Raw genomic sequence first — 23,438 nt, 5'->3', positions numbered from 1 at the left:
GCAAGTGCGAAGTACGATGATTAAGTAGTCTGCATGTGGAAAATTTGACGGTGAACAGGAGCCTCTTAAAACCGAGCCCCCCGTCTATGTACGATAAGGCGCTTGCTTCGTACATCAGCCATACCAACAAACGGCCTCGTCTCGGCGCTCGCTCTTAGGTATCCACCGAGCAATACCATAACAATGCTTCGTTATTGACCAGAAGCGAAAAGGCTACGTCAGTCTAGGTAATACATTCCGGTGATCTGCGTAAGCGTTGGGAAGATCGACTCATACGGATCGGATCGGAGAAGTCGGGCTGTGGCGCAAGTCCGCACGATATCCGGGTATTGACTCGCGACCTCATCACAGCAATGAGTTGAAGCCTGAATATCTTCAAATCCCTATACAGTTGCTAAGTAAAGAAGTAAAGAAGGCCCTATAGCGTGAATACACCAGGCTACCCTGAGCCAGCAGCGTTTCCCCTCCCTTCTGAGTTGTGATTTAGGGTGGCCGAAACATTTTGGTGCACCTACTGATTGCTACACGTCGACTGCGATATGCAACTGACCCTACCTAATGATCAATAGCGTTGGTCCGAGGTCTGCAACAGTTGTGGCTAGTCTAGCCTTGAGTGAGCATATGGTAGCCTGCCGTCTGCTAGAGGAATGTTGCGGGCTACCGCCGACCCCGATTGCGGCCCAATGTCATAACTGGGCTAAATCTTCGAGGCACCCTCATCTAGTATACGGACAGCGGCGGTATGCAGAAGCAGTGGCGACGACTTTGGTGATCTCGACTGTAGGGCGGCTTAGGTAAGTGAACTCTTACACACCACCAACCCTTGCTATCTCACATGTTAGTCCGGAGATGGGTCTAACCTTAGGCCTACTATAAAGGTCAGCATAGCCATCCAAATCAATTCTATCTCTTTCATAAGGACATAAGTGACGTCCAAGGGGAGCAAAGAGGCAGAGCCACAGGTATGTACCCCTGAATTGTTGTTCGCTCTGCAGAGCCTTGCTTAGGTGATGAGTCTGTAGGAAAATTTCGTGGAGTTTTGATAATTCAGCAAGATGATTCATCTGGAGTTGTTGTCGAGCTGTTTCTGTTCGTCTCTACACATCTCTACACAATTGCGTGATGATGGATGGATGAGGTAGAGTGCGGGTTCGGCTGATTGGGCAGGCGCACAGACTCCATCGATCTTTCCATTTTGCCTTCCATTTCAGTGTGCTCCTCACTAGCACACTGCCTGCACGCGCACACTACCTCTATCGACCTGCTCCGTCATTGCTCACTTCCATTCCATCACTCCCTCATCCTGTAAGACGTATATATCACCAAATAATTGGACAACCGCCATTTCACCTCGCCCCTTAGACTGATATCCTCCGCCTCTCTGGCCTTCGTGCGATCCCTCCTACGAGCTTCGGTATGTGCACTCAAGCTCATCGCGGTTCCATACAAGTCTAATTACACCAGGTTTTATAGATAACAGGTCTATTCCTTGTTACTTTGCGCCCTCACTTGCCGCCGCAGCTCCCTACAGCCTCCGTCCAATTATATTCTCGTCGTCCCCTCCAAAATGGCTACCACCGAATCGTCTGGCCCAGTCAACGGCAACTATGCGCCCCAAAGCTACGAGAACAGCTACTCTACCGGCGCCTCCAACTTCACACCCTCGCAGCAACCGACTGCCGGCCAGCCCGCGCAACAAGCATCTGCCTCTGAGATCCCCAAGGACGAGGTTGGCTGGTACTTCGTCGAGCAATACTACACCACCCTCAGCAAGAGCCCCGACCGACTCTATGTAAGGCGCCTTCTGCCACTTAATCATGTGAAAAGGCACGCGACTGACTAGATCGCAGCTTTTCTACAACAAGCGTTCCCAGTACGTCTCCGGCGTCGAAGAGGACAAGGTCAATGTCTGTCTCGGCCAGAAGGTAAGCCAACAATTGCCGACTGTAGGTATGCAGAACTGATGAATATGCAGGCTATCAACGAGCGCATCAAAGAGCTGGATTTCAAGGACACCAAAGTCCGCGTTACCAACGTCGACTCGCAGGGCTCCGATGCCAACATCGTGATCCAGGTCATTGGCGAGATCTCCAACCAAGGCCAACCCCACAAGCGCTTCGCCCAGACCTTTGTTCTCGCAGAGCAGACGAACGGATACTTTGTCTTGAACGATATCTTCCGTTACCTCGCTGAAGAGCCTGAAGAGGAGGAAGAGGTCCCACAAGAGTCGGTTGCTGCCGCCACCGCCAATGGCGTTCACGAGCCTGCCCCTACAGCCGCCGCCACCGAGAACGAGTCTCTCAACCGCAGTGAGGAGCTCGCGACAAGCGAGGAGGATTTGACCAAGGTGGATCATAAGCTCGAGGAGGTTGCGCAAGCGGAGCCATCTGCCAAGGAGGCCTCGCCTGCTGCGCCCATTGAACAGGTCCCGGAGAAGACTGAGCAGCCTGAAGCTGCAGAAGCGCCAGCAGCTGTTACCGAGAATGTCCCCAGCAAAGAATCCGACGCTCCAGCTGCGGAGACTGTCGAGTCTGAGAGGCCCAAGGCACCGGCCCCAACCCCCGCTACATCCAAGGCTGCTCCCGTCGCGATGCCAACAGGTCCACCAAAGCCTGCCGCCCCCAGGACCTGGGCCAGTCTTGCCGCCTCCGCACACAAAGTCGCTACCCCAGTTGTCGCCGCTCCAGCCGCTCAACAGGCCCCGGCGCAGCCCAAGGGGGCCTCGTCCACTCAGCCCGCAGCGGCCGCGCCTGCTCAGACTTCAGCGCCTGCGCGCGACCAGTCCCCTGCAACAAGCCAGGGTGAGGCAACAGGCTGGCAAAGCGTTACAGGACACAAGAAGGAGCCATCCCGCGCCCAGATCCAAGGACCTCCAGCCGATGCTGACCAGAAGCGTGCCTACATCAAGAATGTCTACAGTCAGGTCGAGGAAGCCGCCCTGAGGACCGCTCTTACCAAGTATGGTGAGGTCGAGTATATCGACATCAGCCGCCCCAAGGTGAGCAACACAGCTTTGTATCATACAGAATAGTGCTAATGTGCATGCAGAACTGTGCTTTTGTCGATTTCAAGACACCTGCTGGCTTCCAGGCCGCTATCGCCGCCAACCCCCATTCTATCAACGGTGTCGAGCTCAAGATTGAGGAGCGCCGTCAGCGTCCTGAGCAGTTCCGTGGCGGCTTCTCTCGCGGTGCTCCCCGTGGCCGTGGAGGCGTCGGCGGACAAGCTCCTCGTGGGGGCTTCCAAGCTCGCGGCCGCGGCGGACCCGTCCGTGGCGGTCGAGGCGCTCCCCAGGACGCATGAATGCGGTGAAACTTCTTTTCCTTTTCCGCCAACTCCATATTTTCTCTTTCTCACATGTTTCAACGGGTCGGTTTCGACCCACGTCATTTCCTAACGACTGACGGCTTTGGCTATGTACTGTACTCGGCCCTTCAGCGCTTGTATAAAAGTCATCATACTTCGAGGAAAAGTCTGGGCGTACGCGTGCATAGCGAGTGGTTCCCTTCTTGCATGTCCTTTTCTTGTACCCTTATGTATCCGTTCAGCCCCATGTTTAGCAAATTTCTTCTACTTCGGCGCGAATCTTTCGACACGTAATGTATGTGGATGGCTATTTGATGGTTCCAGGGCTGGATACGGATATGGACCAGGAAGGAATCTGTGTGGCGGGCACGGTGTACCGTTGGTTGTTCTACTTGTACAGCATGTGGCGCCGGCGACAACGGAGCGAGGGAGATGGACATAGTGACTATACAGTACGATCATACAGAAATGAGATAGTACAAGCATGACGGTCGTCGAAAGCAAGCATCCGTGATTGATGTCCTTGATTAGCCCGATAACGTCACCTGACAGTGCGCCAGCGAGAGATGATTCGTGCACGAGTGAGCGCCGCACCTGCATCAGCGACAGCCACATGGAAGTACCGACAACCCTCCATGCCTGCACACACGACTTGATCAGAGGAACTTCCGTCCCTTGAACGAACGCAACCTTTCTGTCTGTTCAAATCGACCCTCTAGCGCCTTAATCGCGAGACGCAGGCTAGGACCACGGCCCAAGCTTAACGCGGGGTCTCCGGTGGGGCGTTGCGCGGTGGTCCACATCACGGTACTCGACACTGAAGCTTACTTACCACGTCCTCTTCCACGACCTCTGGCCACATTATTCTGACTGCTACATGCTCCTGAAGTTACCTGAATATGCGACCGTTACCGGGCGGTGACGCCCTCCCTCCCTCCGCGAAGCCGCGGTCTCGAAAGTCGAGCGTCGATCATCCCGCCATCACGTCGAGCAATGTCCCTACCGCCTTCTTCATGAAACGTGAAGAGGACTTGGAGCAGTCTTCGTCCGTATCTCATAGCACGGATAGCATAGGCAAATCGCGAGAGAGTACTTATGGTGTACAGAGCCTGGCAGACACACTGGAAGCCGCGTTTGGCGCGGAGAGCACGGCAGCTGGCATAAGAACAGAGGGCTGCAGTTCCACAAGAAATCATGGCAAGAAGACTTCAAGGTCAGGGTCACTCAGCTCATTAACAAGTTCTATAAGACCACCAGAGAGCTCCAAGTCGTCTCCAGTACGAAAGCTGAAGAGGAAGCTATCGAACCATGGCCCGCCTGTGCCCTTCACGCTCCCCACTACCAACGCGTCACCTCCAATACCCCCCTCAGCCATGCCTAGCTCCCCAAAGTCAGTCTCTCTACACTCACTCAAGCTTTCCGACGAAGAGTCGACTCTCGACGATCTCGCAAGTCAAGCAATTACGTCCAGTGGAGAGGAGGAAGAGGATGCAACTGTACAGGAAGATGCCGTGAGCAGCTTTCCACAGCTTGTCATGCCCAGTATACAGATGCCAACAAGGAGGCCTTTTACCACCAAGGGCAAGGCCATGGGCAAGCTAAAGATAATGGTTGCCGGACAGACAGGTACGTGCACTAGACGCAACAAGCGTCCGAGGCAACCGTGACAGTACTGACAAGGTCATGGAGGTATCGGCAAAACATCTCTCATTCGATCGATTGTCCAGCTTTGCGAAGACATCGTCCACGTGGACCCTCTCTCCCCTTCTCAATCATTCTCTCATCCACCACCACCCAAGTCCAAGTCTCGTAAGGGCAAGACAGAACATACAGCCACTACACGAATAACGGAGATTCACGCCAGTACCAAGCCTTACCCTCACTGGTGGACAGACGTCGAAGAGAGTCGCATTTTGCGGAGGAGAAAAAGCAGCGTCGACGCTGTTTTGGAACGGAATATCTGCTTCGTGGACACGCCCGGCTACACCCAGGGGTCATCAGAAAACGAGGATATGAACCTCGTGGCGGACTATGTAGAGTCTCTTCTATATCAAACATCATCAGTAACATCCATGGAAGACAGCGATCTGCTTGGGGTTGTTAGCGGAATTGGTGGCATCCTGATAGACGCTGTGCTCTATCTTTTAGCACCAAGTACGTCCGAACGATCGCACACACCGCGCACTTATGCTGACTTTACTAAAGACCAGGATATATCCAAGGATATTGAGTTCATGCGGCGCCTGTCATATCTTACCAACGTCATCCCTGTCATAGCAAGGTCGGATACGCTTTCTGCACAAGAGGCTATCGCTATGAAGACATCCATTCTCGCTCGGTTGCAGACAACATCTATTAAGCCCTTCTTCTTTGGGAAGGCTCTAGATGATGCCCTCCTTGCCGCGCAGGGACTTTCTGTCGTACATTCGCTGTCAACTCCGCCATCTTCCTTCCAGCCCGAGGTACCGACGGAGCCATCTCAATACCCCCTCAATACCCCGACATACCCTTATGCAATATCCTCGATATCTGGGCCAGACAATGAGAACATGGATGCTTCGCTTCTCATGTCAGCCGATTATGTGCAACCCCTTCTGCCCTCCGAACTCATCCCGCTGGTCAACCAAGTTTTCGACCCCGAATCTATTGCCTGGCTTCGACACTCGGCAGCAAAGAAGTTCCTCGCATGGCGGCGGAGGACGAAATTTCCCGGAGACTTGTTCGCGATGCAAGGCGTACAACAACCACGCAGCCCGACAACGGCTTCAGTGGGGCTCAATGTGGCCGCTATGAACGGTAAGCGCCAAATCGCTGTCCTTTGGCACGGGCTAACCTCTTTTCCAGCGTCTACGACTTCCTCGATTTTCTCAGCTGCTTCACCGTCAGGGGTTCTGGTTCCACGTTCGGGCTCACCCTTTTACCCTTCGAATCTACAGTCTCCGTTCCTCGCGTCTTCTGCTTCGTTAGCTAACTCCGACACTTTGGAGTGCCCAGCCGATTTTTCACTAACGCGATATGTCAACTACGCGCAGGGTGAACAGCGACCATCGGATGTAAGGATCGGGAAATGGGCAACGGATCTTCAACGCAGCCTGCGCAATGAGCGTGACAGATTTGAAGAGCTACAACGCAACGACCGCGCAAAATGGCTGCTCGAGCGCGTCGGCGAAGAAGTTTCAAGAGGCACAATCGTCACATCACCTGGTGGCTCACCAAGAGCTGAGTGGGCCGTTGTCAGGCATGGTGATGAAAAGGCCAGTAAAGCAGGCCAACGATACAGCAAAGCTGCTAGTCTAGATTCTCGAGATCCTCTCGGCCTTTGCAACTTCAGCGACGAAGTTCGGAGAAGAAGTTTCGTCCTGGTCAAGGTATTGGGTGGTATGAGTGTGCTGGGCGCGGTTGTTATTGCAGTTGTTAGAGCCTGTGGTATGGAGACGGGGTTGCCACAGGGCGGATGGTGGAATTGGTTGACGGGTGGCGCGGAGTAGGACTACTCCCTTACGTCGAGGCGTCTGGTGAGTGCATTGCTGTTCAGGGCGGAGTTCACGGTGTGAGTGCGTGCAATGGTGTTGTTGGCTGCATATACCCAGGTTTCTGGGACTAGATACTGATACGTGCACAGCGAACACCTTCCCAACTGGGTGTTTGTTGTGCTAGGTACTTTCAATTTCACGGGAACAACTTTACTCTTTAGAGTTTATATCAGCTCGTTTATGTTACCAATACGAGCCAAACGGAGGGAGTCGAGGGATTAACATCTCATATACACGTGATCACGCGTATCTAGCGTCTTGGCAGCTGCCCTCCATCAGTTCACTTCGTGTCTTCTCCTCCCACACTAACTGCAGTTAAGACCACTCTAAACTAGAGACATCCTGGTGCTAGTATGTCGCTCCCGCATATCTTCATGTCAATCTTTTAGAGGCAAGACAAGGCTAGTTAACGCTTACAATTTATTCACAAGACTTGCCCTAAATCATTCACGCAGATCGTCAATACCTTCCCGCATAGCCTAATTTATTGTCATACATTCCCATGTACACGGCCTCCACAATACCGAAGCCTTGATTCCTAAGAGTCAGTTGCCTTGTTCTCTCTTTGTTTTCTGAAGTGCGTGGCGCACTTGATTCCCCTATTCCCGGCGTTGAGGACTTCAACTTAGCTCACGTCCACGCAGTCTTTGTTTAGGGATAGACGTCTACGTCCACAGAACTAAAAGGCCGGAGTGCTCCGTCTACACAAACTTCTAGACAATCATCGGGCTCCTCTGGAATGTTATGGATGAAAGGTTTGTAGTTACGTGGGGTCTTCTAAGATAGGCTCAAGTTAATAGTCAACAAGAATTGGACCTTCTTATCAAACTTTCTACTCTCGATGACTATGGGTGAGTTTGATGCGACCTATGGTCAGGTATAGATAAGTCACTCGGTTTCAGGCCATGTTCTGGTCGTAGTAAGACAACAAAAAACTTAGTGTAATAAATGTACCCACATAAATGACTCTCCGCATCAAGTATAAACGCGCCGTCAAGCATACACTAATTGTAAGAGTGAAACACGACAGGGCTGAGATCTAGTTGGAGCAGTACTAGTGGCTTGGCGAGGACAAAGCTCCGACACAGTTTCGTGAACTCCATCGGGTACAACCATTGTCTCGTCTGCAGCATCCCCCTCCACCCTCCTCATCCGCTACTAACTATCCAAGTCGACGGTACGCCATTATTGATCCAGCGACCTAAGCTGAGATCTGTCAGCGTCGGAGGCCTTCAGCGACTGTCCGAGAGTTCTGTTACCTCCCGAGCCGCGCGCCCCTTGTCGAGTCGCGCTACAGTTCATCAACGACCTCATCTAGCGTTATCATCACACATACGCGCCCACCATGCCAGAATACGCGAAGATGAAGAATGCCGACCTTGAGTCGCTTCTCAAGGAACGCGGTCTGCCGCACGGAGGAAAGAAGGCAGAGATGGTTGATCGCCTCATCAAGGACGACGAGAAAACCACTGCGCCCGCCAATACAAAGTCTACCGACAATGCTGAAGACGAAATTGATTGGGACGACGAGGGCGACGAAACTGCGCCGAAAGAAGACAAGCCAGCGACTACAAACGAAGAGATAATCGCGAAGGCTGGAGGTGAGGGCCAGCCACCAAATCCGCAAGCCGTACCGAACCAAGTCGCCGACATCGACCCCGCGAAGACCGACGACCTATCAGTACAGCCGCCAGCAGAAGGTGAGAAGCAAGAGAGCTCCGAGGCTCAGCCAGAAGAGAAGCAGGAGCCTGCTCCCGACTACTCAATAGGCCTTGCGGCTACTAACCTCGATGAGGAGATTGAGAAGCGCAAGAAGCGCGCGCTCAAGTTCGGCACAAAGGTCGAGGATGACGAAGGCCTGAAGAAATTAGAGCGCGCTAAGAAATTTGGAGAGTCTGCGCCGCCCAAGGGCCTCGATGAAGCTTTGCCGGAGCGCAATCGAAAGCGTGGCCGAGAAGACGGTGGTGAGGATGCGGGTGGCAACAAGCGTCGTGGCGGAGGCCGCTCCGGTGCGCGTGGAGGACGCGGCGGACGAGACAGGCGCGATAACAGGAACAGAGATGGCCGAGACGGGCGTGATGGGCGTGATAGCCGGGACAACCGTGACAGCCGAGACAACCGCAGGGACGAGAACAGATCGAGTGGTGGCGCAGGCTGGATGAACGAGAAAGACAGAGCAGCGGCTGATGCGAGGAAGGCGAAATGGGCAAATCCTGCAGCTTGATTCCAAGAATAAGCGGCGAACCCTTCTCTTCGATTCGACTTCAAAATGAACCCGGCTCCGAGCCTCGATTCCTAGGGCGGAATTGGCAAAAGAGCCACAGGCGGGACCGGCGAGCTATATGTATTAACATTTCCACGCGCGCTTTTCGAGATTGCCAGGCGAATTTCGAGCGCCCGTTTCTTCAAATCACCACGAATATATCAATTGAATGTTCATACCTTGCCACCGGTCGCCTCACCGCTTCCTTTCGGTTCCATTTCTTACTCCCGATTTTGAAAACATCCCCTCGGATGTACTTAAGCAGTTGGCAGTACGTTTGACGGAAGGCGAGGTGAAGCAATGCCTTGGATCTTTCTATCAGATCAACAAGATGCTTTTAATGTTGAGCAATGCTTCTTAGCATGCACAAACCTTGGACCAAGTCAGATGACGATTCGGCCCAACACGAGCTGTGGGTACTTCTCTCATGTTGGATATACACTGGGCACCGTCGAATCTTGTATAGAGTACTTAACCATGGTGATGAATGGCGACATATATGCCTTAATACTGTGTTAAGGTGCTGGGTATAGCACCTGAACTGTGGTTTTATACTGATTTCTCCTACTGCGTTGTATGATCCGCTCTTGCGTCGACTTTACTTTCATTCATAGAAATATGTGACTGAGCACTCAATTGACAGCGAATATTCAATAATGGGGCCATTGCTTGGCGGCTTTCATCAGATTTATGTGGCGGTCCATTCAACGCATCAAGGGCCCAATTCAACTACATCACATCTAATTAACTTGATCATACCACCCAAACTAGTTGTTTGGGAAATGTTCTTAGATGGTGCTTTTTTGCCGATGTGCGTTGGACGTTATGTAAGTCGCCTTCAATCCTCCCGACCTCGGCTCCTTTATCCCCGCACATCGACAACACTAACATCGCGAAAGGAAAAGCTTGAAATCGTCATGACGGCTGCTCTAGCGTTTGTGGCGATACTTAAACGGAATTGTTGCCGCGTAGGTGATGCGTGTCATTCCCACGTGCACGCAATTCTACCCAATATCTGTTTCTTCGGCGTTTGCCTAATTGTACATGCGCTGGCCGGGCCGTTGCATGCACGACCTAGCCTTGTCTCGCGTGAAATCAAACGCTATTGGATGTTGAAATTGACTGGCTCGACAATTGGAGGACTACAAAAGGCGTTATCTCGCTCGACTGGAATTACAAGCAGCCTTGGATCGTCGAGATGTCGCCACCACTGGGATTTGACAAGAAGAGAGACATTGAAGATATATCGATTGAGCAGGAAGAGGACAGTCGACCATCGTCAGCAGATGAACATGTTCAGAATGAAACTCGGACAAGAAGCGATGACGGAGCTCGGGATAAAGAAACACAGCCCAACGCCCTATCGACCATCACTACAGAGTCCGCAATCCCGCCACCACCTGATGGGGGTCTTCATGCATGGCTCAAAGTCTTCGGTGGCTTTATGATATACATAAACATCTGGTCCGTTCTGCTATTTCTGAAAACCACTTGGCTCCCACGACGTTAACAACTGCCAGGGGTTTTACACTAACTTACGGCACCTTCCAGTCCTACTACAAAACCGACCTGCTCTCCGGCTCTAATCCATCTGCTATATCATGGATCGGCACCGTGCAAGCCTGGCTGCTGATTTTCATTGGCGTACTCTCTGGTCCGCTTTTTGACCTGGGGTATTTCCGAAGCATGCTATTAGTCGGAAACTTCCTCGTTGTGTTTGGCATTATGATGTTGAGCTTAAGCACAAAATATTGGCAGGTGTTCTTGAGTCAGGGCGTCTGTATGGGAGTCGGGGCGGGGCTTTTATATATCCCGAGTTTAGCGATGGTGGGCATCTGGTTCTCGAGGCGGAGGGCTTTTGCTATGGGAATTGTTATGAGCGGCATCGCTGTAGGTATGTTGTATATTCTTTTCATTCTTTTCTTTTCGCTCTCAACTGGGTGGCAAGTCCATTCAGAAGAAAGGGGTGTCATGTCTGACATGCTAACGTCAGATAGGAGGAATTGTCTATATCATTATGTTTGACCGCCTCACTAAGTCCGCGGGCTTCCCGTGGGCTATCCGAGCAATGGGCTTTGTCGCGCTCGCTGCAGCTCTTCTCTCTATACCCGCTCTCCTCAGTGGTTCTTCTATGCTCGCTAGTAAGCGCAAACGCCGCGCCCTCTTCGACAAGTCCGCTTTGAAAGATCTCCGCTTCCTTGTTTTCACATGTTGCTCCTTTTCGACCTTCCTAGGCTACAGTACGTGATAGCCAAGTTCAAACTCTATGGAAATCTGCTGACAGTTGTCCTAAATTATAGTCGTCCCGTATTTCTATATCCCCACGTACGCAAGAGAAGTGATGGGGAGCTCGAACAGTACCGCGCTGCAGATGCTCATCTTGTCGTTAGCTGGGAGCTTTTTCGGTCGCCTCGCAAGTGGTGTGTTGGCGCACTATGTTGGCGCTAATGTTACGTGGCTACTGTGTACCTTCGCCAGTGCGATTATGGCACTCTCTTGGATCAGTATTAAGGAGGAAAGCACGTTCATTGCTTTCAGCATCCTTTGGGGTAAGCTTGCTACATTCTTAAAGGATCACCTGTGTCTTCACTATTTATCGAACGCACACTAACAATACGTAGGTTTCTTCTCCGCTGCCCTGGTTACTGTCCCCTCCGCAGCCTTTGCGAACATTACTCCCGATCTCTCACGCCTGGGAACTCGTCTAGGCATGTCGTGGGCCGTTTCCAGTATAGCGACGCTGATAGGAGCGCCGATTGCTGGTGCGTTGCTGAGGAAGAAGGATGGGCGAACGAATTTCATTGGCATGCAGATATGGAGCGGGGCGTGTCTGATGGTGGGTACGTGTTGTTTAGTAGTGTTATGGGTTGTGACGGTAAAGAAGCAGAAAAAGGGGTGGAGAGTGTAGGCAATATTCTGTGGAGCAGGCTCTATAAGAACTCCCACGTTCACGCCCACCTCAATCATTTGCCCTTCATGTTGCCTATCTCTTTCCCCACACCCTCTTATAGATGCACGATGGTGACAGAGCGATCTATCGGTCCGAATAAGCAGCATGAGCGTTTCCAGTTGCAATCGGCCCTTTTGTCATATAATAGTCGTCCAACTAAGCTTTTGGCTCACAAGGGTTTTTTACCCATATCCATGGTCCCTCGTGGTCGGACAGACAAGGTAGGTACCCGTTATGGCGTGCATCGAGGCGCTTGGCCCAGGATTTGGGACCGTTATGATCGTCGCGTGCTCCATGCATGTCATCGAACCGTTCCAGGATCGGTTGCAAAGGGGGAGCGGTTGTGGCGGGCACCCCATATCCAGATTGCCGGAATGGGAGGATGCATGTCGTAGTACAGTAGCTCCGGGCATCGGGAATGCCTAGTGAAGAGATGAACACTGTTATGATTTGTAAGAGTGTTACTGGGTATCTAAATATGGTAGGAAAGGGGGCCACGCCTTTTGCTGATGTTTAGTGAGTAAAAGTAACCATCTTTCCAGTTCGAAGTATGGTGTTCAGCTCATGGAGTAAACACTATCCAAGCAACGAGAGACTCTGCCCTTGTCATTGTCAATCCGAGGAAAGATTGTGCTACTGATCGTGTGGAGAGGCTTCTTGAAACGGAGGTGTTATAGCCGTTGGAGTAGTACATGGCGGATACGCTCCGTGTCCTTGGAGTGTAAAGGAATCCAGCACCTAGTGCATGAAAGTCTTGCATCATGAGATGATGCCATAGTAATGGACTCGGTACTTGCTCCAGGGGGTGCCATGGACCCCGACTCGAGTCACCAGAGCCTCGATCTGATTAACGGCCAGCCCTACCATAGCGCATCTTATCTCCACCACCAATAAGCTTCGTCACCGTTGGAATCGGTAGCATTCGATAGCTGCCACGTACACCCCTAATAGGACTAAATGGCTAGTCGTGCTCATACTATCACGTTTTTACTGCGGCCGGTGTTATCGTACAGGTTGCAAAGTGTGCCCTAGTAAACTTAGAGCCATGAACCGACGGATGGGTCGTCGAGTGGCTCGAAATCGGTGTCACAGTAGTGACATGACGGTAACACACGAAGCCTTGACAATTGCTATTGCTCCTATCGCAACGACACGTGTGATAATGACTAGTTGCATATTAGTGAACGGAAAACAGTCATAGTTACTCGGAAATATACCAAAGTCTGGGTCTTGCGAGTAAGCGCTATGAGTAGTTGCATTGAACAATTTGTCCGCGATCTAACCCTATGTACGTATTGCTCTGCGTCAAGTCGCCCATGTCTCAGCTCCAAGCACAAGCTCTTGCATGAGCATTAGCATGGCGATCCCAGAGCCTCGTGGCTAGCCTATCTAAGGTCTCTCGCCGATCAGCTCCAGATTGGGTAAGTGAGAGGCTACATGTGGGAACGGTCCGATCGCGACCGGGGATGTCCGGTTCGTCCCAAATCGGCGCTAAGACTCACTACTCCTGGAGGGCTGACAACTAGTTAGCGATCGTACGGTCTAGATGACCCAGAGGCGTGGTCTTAGTACTAGACACAGCTGCAGTGGACGGAGCAAGCCCCTCTGCATGGTTCGGCAGCATGCTTAGGCGCTGGATCGAGAGATAGACGCGCCTATAGCGCAGACGCCGACGCACGCCAGCGCGTGGCGTCGCTGAGAACCACACGGTAGCAGAGCTTCGGCGCCGTGGGCTCGAGCAAGTGACGGCATCGGGGAATCGGGAGTAGATTGGTGGCTTTGCATTGCAGTTTGTATTACCTCAACAACGTTTGAACCAGTATGGTGGAAGTATGGAAAAGCAACAACTATGACCGAAGCACACCGCCGTAGAACAGTACAAGGCCAGAACTTGGCCGAAAGAGTCAAACACTTTGTTACCCACGCTCAAATCTATATATTGCTCATGACAAATAATACAATTGAGCAACTAGACAACAGGGAGGAAATCAGCAATGGGAAATTCCGTTGACCTTGCTCAACAGAGAGTAGAAAGACATCGGTGGCCTGACCCGATATTATGGTTCGACAAACGCCACATTTGCTGCGTACCAAGAACGCCTTGGGTCGGATCGGCTTATCCGCGCAGCAACCTACCGATACTACACGCTGTTAGCGATAATCACACGATTCAGCTGCCTGGAAGTCTCTTACTCCGTACGAGCCATTCACGACCATGGGCTCAGCTCGTCCAACAACAGTCGCGTCTTTACCCATGCGAACCTGGAGCGTCATGTCCATATGTCGGATGCCATCTAGGCGCGCTGCAACATCCTGTGCCTCCTCCTTGGTCGCGAAGTTGGCCGTCGCTACACCCTTGAAAGCGCCAGTCTTCGAGTCCCGGTGCAAGTTGGAGTGAACGGGGTGTCCGACTGTGCTGAGCAGTCTGGCCAATTCATCTGGTGTCACCTTGTAGTTGAGGTTACGAATGAAGATTTCTCGCGCCTCGGTCAACACTGCTCCGCCTTGGACGTTCACTGGCATCCCCGTAGTGTTGGTCGAGTAGATTGCAGGCTGTGACACATAGACAGGATAAGGAGGCAGAGTGGTGTAGGGTGGAGGCTGATAATACATCGGGTGCTGAAGCGCCGGCTGGGCTACGTAGGGAGGTGCTGGCACAGGTTGCGCTTTTCCACTGGGCTGCTCGAATCTTCCAAGGTCGATGCCGCATCGCATCACAGAATGACCTCCTTTCGGTACTCCTGTGAAGTGCGATGAGCAGTTGCACCTCATTAGGCGGTAGCCTTCATTGCCGCGGCCAGTCTCCCAGACATGGACCAGCGTCTTGTCTGACCTACAATAGGTCTCTGTTATATCAGAGTCAGTCTTGTTGTGGGTCGATTGGAGCTACGTACCATATACATCGTCTGCATCTTTTCTATCTTTGATTCGACACCAAGCTTCCGTATGGCCTCTTCGTTGGCTTGAGCTCGGCGTTACCTCTACCCATCCTGGCTGGGCTTTCATTATCTTGCGAAGGCTGTCCTTGAACTCTGGCCAACCCTTCAGGTAAGGCGCGTGCCTTGTCGATCCGATCACGGCGAGTAGGAATTCTCCATTACCATCTTTCCATGATCCTGGGGAGGACATAGTTTTGGAAGGAACGGGTTGTAGCAATATGAAGTGTTGGAGCAAGAAGAATAAAGGAGGTATATATAGTTGAAAAATTGAAAGAGTCAGATCTCTGAATGTCATAGAAAGATGAAGGAGTCAGATGGGTATGTTACCAGCTTAGGTCGCACCAAGGTCTTTATATATATTTCGTAATGACGGAAAAGCCTTGGATTGCATTCTGCACTCTGTTTTTTCAGGTGGGATGGCGGCCAAGGAACGCATCTTGCGAGTGTCAACTTCATTTGTCCGCCATGGGTCATTAGGCAAGCAAGCGTTTCAGGCATACTGGCGGCCCGCGATGTAGATGCAAAGGGACGATCCCGTCTTCCCCGGTGGAGTTGCAGTCTAGACTGAAGCCAGTAAGAGGCCCTTCACCTGTAATGTAAGTACTCCTGAACCTGGCGGCTGGGTTGCATGGTTCAGTAGAAGAATGATTAACGAGGTCCCTGCGTAACGCTAAGATGTCATGCATTTACATTCTGCAATGCGCCATTTTTCTACGACCCGAGTGTCACTTGAAAATCGGTCAAGATCGCGGGGGCTAAGCCGTGGCTTTGCAGCCACCGCTCGTTTCGGTGCCCGTGTGCCACTTTGCCGACAAAAGCAAAAGCGCCCTGTTCAGCGTCGCCGCGGTGAGCGTGATTATTAAACACACAGGAAACCCGTTTCAGTGTTTAGAAGCTGGATAACTCTGGGTGTTCAAATGTTGTGACTCCTTCGAGAGGGTAGTGTCCTTATACTCATGTGACCGTGTTGATCATGAAGAATAACAAGGTAATCTTGTGACTAGAATGGCGCTAGTATTGCAGCTATGGTCGGGATCAAGAGCCGAGGATGTAGAGTATCCAGTGATTTCAGGCTAAGCCGCCCACGATTCATGTATGTCTGCTGCATAGAAGGCACCTCGCCGTCGGCAGTATGCAACCATACGCCAAAACACGCGAGGCCGAGTTTCTCCAGACTTCCGAGTGAGGCTTACAGTAAGGTTACTATGGACTCCAAAGGATCAGCTTCTGATCGAAGCCGCCACTGATGAGATACTCGTTATAGCCAGGGGATGATGAGCCGTCCACCGCATTTGTCTGTATGTGACCCGCCCATAGACACCGTAGCTTCGACCCAGGTTCGTGGGCCTCTAAGGATGCAATGAGCCTCCCGCTGTTTGCTTCGATCCCTCGAATGACTCCGTCATCGGAGCTGACGTATACGCCAGAACCATCAGGACGCCACACTATCCGCGGCGTGGAGTCTACATGGAGGTACCAAGTCAGTGATGCTCACACGTAGTTCCCCATAGACGTTACTAACAAGCTGTTTGTGGCGCCAGAGTAGAAACGTTCACGAAAATAGCTGCCTCTTCTCTATCTGCAACAACAAGTTCAGCACGCGCCTGCGAAGCTTGCGTAACTGATTCTACTGGGTCTGGGCTGACAGCTGCATCAACTTCTAAAGCTCCCATAGGTGGAAGTAGAAGCTTCACCACAAGTAGTTTCATGTGTGGCGTTGAAGACGTAGCGACAGCAACCAAGAGTGGGTTCGTAGGACAGATCTGTACGTCTGCAGGTGTGAAGGCAACCCATGCATTAGAGTGTGGAGCTAGGTTCTGCTTTCCAAGAAGAGTAAATCCTGGTGATCCTGCCCTAGGAAGTACGTAGTAATATAAGAAAGTGGAATCTCTACGAGCCATTAGCAGAACTGGCGTCCCGCCCTCAGGCGATGGAACGAAACAAATCGTTTCCGGGATGCTCGGGAGAGATAGCGTGGCTATCGGTTCCCCAAGCTGCGGAAGAACAGCACTGATATCAAGCTCGTATAGGAGAACCTTGGCATCCCATCCGGCACTGGCAATTAGAACAGAGTTGCCACTCGACCAAGTCGCTAGCTTGACGAGGTATTTGGAATGATCCTTTCGTTCGTCTAGAGTCTTGTCGCTTGCTGTGTCGTGAAGGTGGAGCTTGCCGGACATGGAAGCGATCAATAAATAGCGAGACGCTATAGCAACAATGTCCAGAATGGGTGAATCTTGGAAGCCAGAATAGGAGTGCACTAGGTCTAGTGTCGGTGTGCTAGGATCAATCAGGTGCAGTTGTCTACTTGCCGTAGTCACAGCGATGTATTGTCGGGTTTCTGTTGCCGACGGCAGTGATAGGTTTACTACGGACACGCTGAGTAGATTGGACCGAGTTGGTAGGGATTCCACGACTATTGGCTTAGTAGGCGCCTGGACAGCCCATGCGCGCTCCTTGTCCACCACGCCAAGCTTCTCAAAGTTAAGGCTGAGGTCGAAAGTTTTCTTCTCCTGCAGGACTGTTTCGATTGTGACCAACCCATCTGAGGCAGCGCCGACATCAAGGGGTAGGCCTGCCTCTTTGATGAAGCTGTTTAGTGTCTGGCGGGCGTTAGCGTGGACTCGTTTCAACAACAGTGACGTACGGTACCTCATCATATCCATTGGCCCGCAGGAACCGGGCGACAAGCTCAGCCGCAGACGGGAGCATCCTTCCAATATTCGAGATGGATGTCAAGCCCTAGCTCGTGCCAGAAGTTGGATGATCAATGATGGGGTGCCCTTGTTGAGTTGATAGTGGCAAGGCACACCTAGGTATGGTGTTTACGCTAATTGCTTATCGATAACCGTAGAACTTCACAAAGTTTCATTCACGTGCCTAGCACCTGGATTGCAAGTCTCTACATAGCACACGAATGGAGGTAAATGCTACCCGAATATCTGTTTTGATGTTGTTTTGACTTTTCCAGTCCAAAACCACTGGCGCAATGCGCAGGAAGCTCACCGACGACCTCATCACACTGCAGCAAGATACACCTGTGCAACCATATAGCGTCGTGCATCGTCTCAAGCTCGCAAAAGCGTACAAAAGCCTAGGTTACCCTGATCTCGCTATTGGCGATGCCTACAAGGCACTACTTTTGATCGACGAGGTGGTAGAGGAAGGCGAATACCACGACGAGGCATTAGAGGCTGCCGAAGCAGACTTTCTTTTTGAACGAATGGCAAGCCTAGCTGTACATGACGACGCGAACAACTCGCTTGGCGAAAAGCAAGAAACAACGGCTTGGGCACAAACGAAGGCTTCGAGAATAGCGTATGTTCTTCCGCTTTGACGCACTCGCAGATAGCTAATGTATCAAGATATGATCTCATCATCGGATGTTTGATTGACTGTGGATGTCTTCGCAGCGCCTTTGACCATATTACTCGCGCGATGAAAGCATTCCCTGGCGACACCATCTTTGAAACCTATAATGAAACATTGTCGAAGCGAGTTGCCTCCGTCTTGGGCGTTCAGGGAGATGATGACCATGGCGTTGACGTGGAGGACTACCCTGACAAAGGGCTGGTTCGTCGCGAGCAGTATCCATGGAACGACCACGAGCCCAACCGCTTTTCTGACGAAAGCCTAACATTCCTTAATGAGGAGCTGGCAAACATAGCGCCAAGATTGGAGGTCAGGATCGCAGAGTTGCCTCTCCTGACGCCTAGCTTGGCAAGCAACGAATCGGATAAGGAAATCCAATACACGAAGCAGCTGGGCCTATTTTCTAAAGAGGACGTCCCGCCAGGGGATCAAATTCTCGAGGAGAAGTCACTTTTGACAGCTGTCGCAAGACTTCACGAGGCATATTGCGACGCGTGCAGTGTATTGCTGCCCAACTCTCTCGACACTGCATCGGCTGATGACACGGGAGCCAAGATCGTCGCCTGCGAAGACTGTGATGAGGTCTTTTTCTGCAGCACTGACTGCCATGACCTTGCTCAGGACAGTTATCACCCTTCTTTGTGTGGTGTGGACATGGATCAGGGCAGGATACCCGCGAGCGAAGCCGCTGACTCTCTCTACAGCCGTCTCCTTGTCCGCGCACTGGCATTAGCGGAGACTCAAGATGTCCACCCGCTAGAGCTGAAAGAAGTGCGCTACATCTGGGGGGACTATCACGGCCTTGACCTGGACAGCATATGGACAGCTGAGTCTTCAGGCCGCCCCATGGATGCTTTCGGCGCTGTACCTCAGACCCTACCGTTCTCATTCAAGTACAACATACTCTTCCCGCAGCAAATTCTGGAGAAGATGGACGTCAACATATTCACTCAGAGTCACCGCTACGACACTTGGGTCCTGAACACGCTATACGCTAAGTTTCGGGGAACAGCATCCGCACGACAAGGCCTGGATGGACGGCCTGAGGTTAGCGCTGTCCATCCAATGTGGTGCCTCGCGAATCATAGCTGCGATCCAAACGTAAGCTGGGACTGGCGTGGAACCATGCGTTTTTGGACCCGTGAACAGCTGGTCGACTGGCACGGCAGGGATGCAGGCAAGACACCCGGGATCAAGAAAGGCGAGGAGGTCTTTGGGCATTATTGCGACGTCCGTTTGCCAGTCACGGAGCGGCGAGAGTGGGCTGTTGGAGCCCTAGGAGGAGACTGCATGTGCGAGAGGTGCATATGGGAAGCTGAAGAGCGGTGTGGTGAACAATGAAACCATGTTGGCGATTCGTGGCCACTTGATTGACCGAGGAAACCCGTGCAAACTGCCGCATCGTGGCCCACATGCTTGAAGCAATAATGAAGCAAAACTACGACTAGGTCGTTGTGCCGCAATCTGCTTTCTATAACTGGCTACCAGGGGTAGAGATTCGCGAATCCCTGCACGGCAGCCATGGATATATCCCCGTGTGACGCTGGTATACCGGGTAACCGTTCGGTACAACCAACCCACCGGCTTCTCTGCCACAACCGCAATGATCAGCGTCGCTGATTTGATTTTCCCAACGCCTTGCATATGCCACCTCAACATCAACATGTCATTGTCTATTGCCGACCCCGCAGACAGGACCATGCTTTTCCAAGTCAAGCCACATCATGCAAAACGGCGTTCCACCGAGATCCCCGTCCGATATCAATCTCTCCTTGGCATCGAGCGCCGTGCATGTCAACAACGCCTTCACTATTCCCCACGCACGCCCGATCGTACGTTTCTTCGGCGCCATTCCCGCCCCCAGCTTCCCGTGCATCCTATTAGGGCAAAGGTCCACGTGTATTCGACGCCTCCAGGCCGCCAACATGCCGCCCCATGAAACTATGTCCAACAAATCTCCCTCTCCATTTCCTCTCTAATGTACACATACATATAATCGGTGCGCCATATGCACATGAACCTCGATTTTATCAAACCGATGCCCATCGATCTATCCTTGGTCAATCCCGCACCCCTCCCCGAAACCTAATCTCAGCATTCAGATGCCTCGTGGCGCCCATGAACCTTGAAAAAGCCATTCCCCAGGAACTCCGAACTCAGCCTCGTGGTCGGGAGCACTACACTTGCGCCACGTTCTCGCCGCGGACGTGACATTAGATGCTAGCGTGAAACGAGGATGGCAGTCCGATGGCAGTGCGTGGCAGCGGATGCGGGAACATGGATTCCGCGACGGCAGGCGTACCCTGGAGAGGTTTTGTTTTGTGAATACGAGAGAGGATGGGTGCGTTGGGCTGAACCGCATTTTTATGCAATGCAAGAGTGCTACGATGAGATGGGCAAAAATGACCGGTGAACCCCAAATCGGCGGCATCTGTTTTGCGCCGGGGGGAGACTTATGCTAGATGCAATTATGGCAAGGGTGCAAATGGTCAATTTGAAAAGTCTCATTGTGCTATACTAGAATAACTGATCAGCATGCAAGGCCTGTATTGCACTGCCCTAAACAAGTAAAAAGAGCAAAACCGCATAACATTTGCATAATCACACTGACATCAGAGATATCCTCCAGGGCTCTACTCTCGATATCTGTCTTCGCCTTCTTCCAGGTATTCTTCAGCCCGTCTCCTTTCCGCCATCTAGTTTCCGTTTCCCAGTCTCAGATGGCCTCTCAGACCACGATACAGTCTGGACTCCACCATCTCGATCAATGATGTGAAACCCGTCTTGCCGCAACTCCGCATTCGCCTCCACAAGCCTCGCCATCACCATCTCCACACTGCCCATTCATGCATCGTGTGCTTCGCTGTTGTATTTTGTCTCGAGCTCGTCTCGTAGCGTGATGTTCTTGTCGATCAGGAGGTTGACTTTCTTCTGGAGGCGGTTGAGTATGCTCTCACGCCCAACATCCATTTTGATGATGGCTGCGATATGTTCGTCTTTCAGCATATGAACCTCTTCTTGCATTCGAGTGACATCGTGATGATTGCACTCTGAAGTGGCGAAATCCTAGCCTGACTCAGGTGAAGAAGGCATTTCGATAGTATGCCCTGCGAGCCGAGTCTCGTACATTCGGCGCAATTCCTCCATCTTCTTCGCCATCTCTTCCTCCTTCGCCATCATTTTGGCTTCCCAGGCCTTGTTCAGATGCTCCAGATCCCTCTGGTGCTTCTCTTCTGTTTCTTGATCAAGATCCAGATGCCTCTGGATATCTTTGATTCGCTGGGTTTCGCATACCTCAAGCGCATAGTTGATTTCAAAGACTTTGCTCCCCCAGTCTCTAACACAGTTGGCCACCTCGGCCGGATCTACTTCGCGCAGCTCACGAGCACTCTTCTCCAAAGCCGTGGCGACTTCATCCAGCTCTTCAAGGATATGATAAAGCGGGGCATGAGGCTTGGTTGAGCTGGAGGGAATAGTGGCCTCAAAGCCAAAGTAGGAGCTGATCCTATTGTTTGAGGAGGACTTGACAGCGGGCTCATCTTTGGCCGTCAGCGACTTGTATTTGCCCTTGGCCAAGTCGGAGTCATATTGCTCTTCACTTGTCAGCGTACGTGGGTAAGCGGTGGAGGCGGTGGAAGCGGCGTCAGCTAGCGAACGGGAGATGGCCTCTGCGATGGCCTTTTGTTCGTCTTGCTCTCTAACAAGGTTTCCATTTCGAGCACTATCACGCTTTTGCTTAGTACCTAGCTTGGCCTTGCCTACAGCATTCGAGCGAAGATTGCGTGCCATTGGTAGGAGGTACAGGTTGATGCGGGTTTTGGACGGAGTAGGCTTGTAGGTTGATGTAGTTTTGAGGCTTTCTAGTTGATGAGGTGAGTCAGGTTTGGTGAAGAGTAAGGAGATGTTGTTCAGCGCTGGGGAGGGAATAATATACATAGTGAAACTAAAAACTCGATTTATCTTGCTATCGAGTTTCAGAGAGAGTTGAAATGGACGACTAGTCATTGGCTGTGAAAGTTTCAACAGACTGAAGAATAATTCATTTGCTATGAATTTTTAGGCTCAGCCTTGGTTGAGGTCCGGGTAAGGCATATTTGTGTAGCCAAACCAATCAAGCCTATACCTTTTCACACCTATGCGCGCATATTAGCGCATGCCCTTAGGTCACCGCTCTCGCTACCATTATTTCAATATATGTACAGTCCTAAGTCGTAAGTGCTTTACTGGTGTTGTACAATCCTCGCGCAACTACCGGTGGTCGCCCTGGTGTCGTCTCCTAGTTCTTCTCGTCACGAGCGGTATACGGGTGGAACTGTCGTGGCAGGATCATGGGTCGTCGGTTGATCCTGTTGAAAGCCTCGCTCGCAATAGGTGAGCTGTCTGTTCGAATAGTGGTACCAATGGCCATGAAGAATCTGAAGTAAATGACATTAGTCAGAGTTGGGGCTATAGGGTAAGCCCCACGTACCCAAAAGTCGCTGCTGATCCCATCATGTATTGGCCCAGTGTTCGTAGCATTCCATTCGGCCCTGGGCCGTAGCGCACGATGTTTGTGAATCCTGCTCTCGTCAGAGCAAGCCTGAAAGGTATGTTGGGCAATGCAAACCGAAGATGAAGCCGATGATAAGCCCGACAGCTGTCAGAAGGTTAGATGGGAGTAGAATGTCTCAGAGTCTAGCAGATTTGACGTACAGCCACCCATCATGCCACCCATCTTCACTACAAGCTGTTAGCCGGCTTCAAGAAGATGCGAGTCTCAGTACCGTACACTTGTCGAGTGTCGAAGGGCCATGGGCGCCTTGAGGCATAGATCCAATCGGCACGGGCATCTTCACAGTCCTGGGGAGTGGCTAAGCGTAGAATAGGTGCGAAGAGAGACACAGCGGGCTCGCCAGCGCTGGGCGTCGTCCCACTTTGAAGCTGGCCGCGGCTCGTGCACGGCCGCCAAGGGCGAGCACCACGGCGCATATCCGGGGAAGGGCTCAACCATGGATGCAAAGGGGAGCGAGCTAATGATATGCTGGTTACCGTTGACCGGCAGCTATTCACTGGCCCAACGGGCTACTAGATTCTAA

The 23,438-nt window shown here is 51.9% G+C and overlaps 9 protein-coding genes across 9 annotated transcripts; 5 read left to right on the top strand and 4 right to left on the bottom strand.

The window, feature by feature from the left end:
- Window positions 1-1,225: 1,225 nt before the first annotated feature.
- On the top strand, window positions 1,226-3,437 carry K460DRAFT_174832 (uncharacterized protein). Its single transcript, XM_040926997.1, has 5 exons — window positions 1,226-1,414; window positions 1,474-1,792; window positions 1,851-1,925; window positions 1,976-2,998; window positions 3,049-3,437. Exons 2-5 carry the CDS (start codon window positions 1,568-1,570, stop codon window positions 3,301-3,303), a joined length of 1,578 nt encoding a protein of 525 aa, XP_040784421.1. The 5' UTR covers window positions 1,226-1,414; window positions 1,474-1,567; the 3' UTR covers window positions 3,304-3,437.
- A 768-nt stretch (window positions 3,438-4,205) lies between these two features.
- K460DRAFT_291569 (uncharacterized protein) lies at window positions 4,206-6,794 on the top strand (the record flags this gene model as incomplete). The annotated part of the gene is made up of 4 exons (XM_040929293.1): window positions 4,206-4,932; window positions 4,996-5,460; window positions 5,512-6,102; window positions 6,151-6,794. The coding sequence occupies 4 exons, from the start codon at window positions 4,206-4,208 to the stop codon at window positions 6,792-6,794; spliced, it is 2,427 nt and encodes an 808-aa protein (XP_040784420.1).
- A 1,390-nt stretch (window positions 6,795-8,184) lies between these two features.
- Window positions 8,185-9,063, top strand: K460DRAFT_409297 (uncharacterized protein; the record flags this gene model as incomplete). The annotated part of the gene is made up of 1 exon (XM_040937237.1): window positions 8,185-9,063. The coding sequence occupies one exon, from the start codon at window positions 8,185-8,187 to the stop codon at window positions 9,061-9,063; it is 879 nt and encodes a 292-aa protein (XP_040784419.1).
- Window positions 9,064-10,002: 939 nt separating this feature from the next.
- K460DRAFT_388683 (MFS general substrate transporter) lies at window positions 10,003-12,275 on the top strand. The gene is made up of 5 exons (XM_040935708.1): window positions 10,003-10,566; window positions 10,623-10,996; window positions 11,100-11,342; window positions 11,403-11,651; window positions 11,724-12,275. Exons 1-5 carry the CDS (start codon window positions 10,301-10,303, stop codon window positions 12,008-12,010), a joined length of 1,419 nt encoding a protein of 472 aa, XP_040784418.1. The 5' UTR covers window positions 10,003-10,300; the 3' UTR covers window positions 12,011-12,275.
- Window positions 12,276-14,184: 1,909 nt separating this feature from the next.
- On the bottom strand, window positions 14,185-15,181 carry K460DRAFT_409295 (uncharacterized protein; the record flags this gene model as incomplete). Its single annotated transcript, XM_040937236.1, has 3 exons — window positions 14,185-14,193; window positions 14,246-14,898; window positions 14,947-15,181. The coding sequence occupies 3 exons, from the start codon at window positions 15,179-15,181 to the stop codon at window positions 14,185-14,187; spliced, it is 897 nt and encodes a 298-aa protein (XP_040784417.1).
- Window positions 15,182-16,090: 909 nt separating this feature from the next.
- On the bottom strand, window positions 16,091-17,775 carry K460DRAFT_345105 (uncharacterized protein). The gene is made up of 3 exons (XM_040931268.1): window positions 17,644-17,775; window positions 16,514-17,594; window positions 16,091-16,454 (listed from the first exon to the last, which is right to left on the bottom strand). The coding sequence occupies exons 1-3, from the start codon at window positions 17,701-17,703 to the stop codon at window positions 16,195-16,197; spliced, it is 1,401 nt and encodes a 466-aa protein (XP_040784416.1). The 5' UTR covers window positions 17,704-17,775; the 3' UTR covers window positions 16,091-16,194.
- A 205-nt stretch (window positions 17,776-17,980) lies between these two features.
- K460DRAFT_293666 (uncharacterized protein) lies at window positions 17,981-19,704 on the top strand (the record flags this gene model as incomplete). Its single annotated transcript, XM_040929438.1, has 2 exons — window positions 17,981-18,309; window positions 18,357-19,704. 2 exons carry the CDS (start codon window positions 17,981-17,983, stop codon window positions 19,702-19,704), a joined length of 1,677 nt encoding a protein of 558 aa, XP_040784415.1.
- Window positions 19,705-21,429: 1,725 nt separating this feature from the next.
- K460DRAFT_409292 (uncharacterized protein) lies at window positions 21,430-22,299 on the bottom strand (the record flags this gene model as incomplete). Its single annotated transcript, XM_040937235.1, has 1 exon — window positions 21,430-22,299. The coding sequence occupies one exon, from the start codon at window positions 22,297-22,299 to the stop codon at window positions 21,430-21,432; it is 870 nt and encodes a 289-aa protein (XP_040784414.1).
- A 178-nt stretch (window positions 22,300-22,477) lies between these two features.
- K460DRAFT_369866 (uncharacterized protein) lies at window positions 22,478-23,254 on the bottom strand. Its single transcript, XM_040934046.1, has 5 exons — window positions 23,132-23,254; window positions 23,056-23,082; window positions 22,970-22,999; window positions 22,832-22,922; window positions 22,478-22,778 (listed from the first exon to the last, which is right to left on the bottom strand). The coding sequence occupies exons 1-5, from the start codon at window positions 23,190-23,192 to the stop codon at window positions 22,640-22,642; spliced, it is 348 nt and encodes a 115-aa protein (XP_040784413.1). The 5' UTR covers window positions 23,193-23,254; the 3' UTR covers window positions 22,478-22,639.
- Between the last annotated feature and the right edge of the window lie 184 nt (window positions 23,255-23,438).

The sequence above is a fragment of the Cucurbitaria berberidis genome, assembly GCF_010015615.1.
Source record: "Cucurbitaria berberidis CBS 394.84 unplaced genomic scaffold K460scaffold_5, whole genome shotgun sequence".
Lineage (NCBI taxonomy): Eukaryota > Fungi > Ascomycota > Dothideomycetes > Pleosporales > Cucurbitariaceae > Cucurbitaria > Cucurbitaria berberidis.
This window is presented reverse-complemented; position numbering and strand designations above follow the sequence as displayed.

Bases quoted from the DNA above. Each gene is read 5' to 3' on its own strand.
- K460DRAFT_174832 (XM_040926997.1), top strand. From the start codon at position 1,568: ATGGCTACCACCGAATCGTCTGGCCCAGTCAACGGCAACTATGCGCCC. The intron at 1,793-1,850 runs GTAAGGCGCCTT...ACTAGATCGCAG, and splicing joins AGAGCCCCGACCGACTCTAT to CTTTTCTACAACAAGCGTTC. The intron at 2,999-3,048 runs GTGAGCAACACA...ATGTGCATGCAG, and splicing joins TCGACATCAGCCGCCCCAAG to AACTGTGCTTTTGTCGATTT.
- K460DRAFT_388683 (XM_040935708.1), top strand. From the start codon at position 10,301: ATGTCGCCACCACTGGGATTTGACAAGAAGAGAGACATTGAAGATATA. The intron at 10,997-11,099 runs GTATGTTGTATA...AACGTCAGATAG, and splicing joins TATGAGCGGCATCGCTGTAG to GAGGAATTGTCTATATCATT. The intron at 11,343-11,402 runs GTACGTGATAGC...CCTAAATTATAG, and splicing joins TTCGACCTTCCTAGGCTACA to TCGTCCCGTATTTCTATATC.
- K460DRAFT_345105 (XM_040931268.1), bottom strand. From the start codon at position 17,703: ATGCTCCCGTCTGCGGCTGAGCTTGTCGCCCGGTTCCTGCGGGCCAAT. The intron at 17,595-17,643 runs GTACCGTACGTC...AACGCCCGCCAG, and splicing joins GGGCCAATGGATATGATGAG to ACACTAAACAGCTTCATCAA. The intron at 16,455-16,513 runs GTTAGTAACGTC...ACCTCCATGTAG, and splicing joins TCTGGCGCCACAAACAGCTT to ACTCCACGCCGCGGATAGTG.
- K460DRAFT_369866 (XM_040934046.1), bottom strand. From the start codon at position 23,192: ATGCCCGTGCCGATTGGATCTATGCCTCAAGGCGCCCATGGCCCTTCG. The intron at 22,923-22,969 runs GTTTGCATTGCC...TGACGAGAGCAG, and splicing joins TATCATCGGCTTCATCTTCG to GATTCACAAACATCGTGCGC. The intron at 22,779-22,831 runs GTACGTGGGGCT...CATTTACTTCAG, and splicing joins GGATCAGCAGCGACTTTTGG to ATTCTTCATGGCCATTGGTA.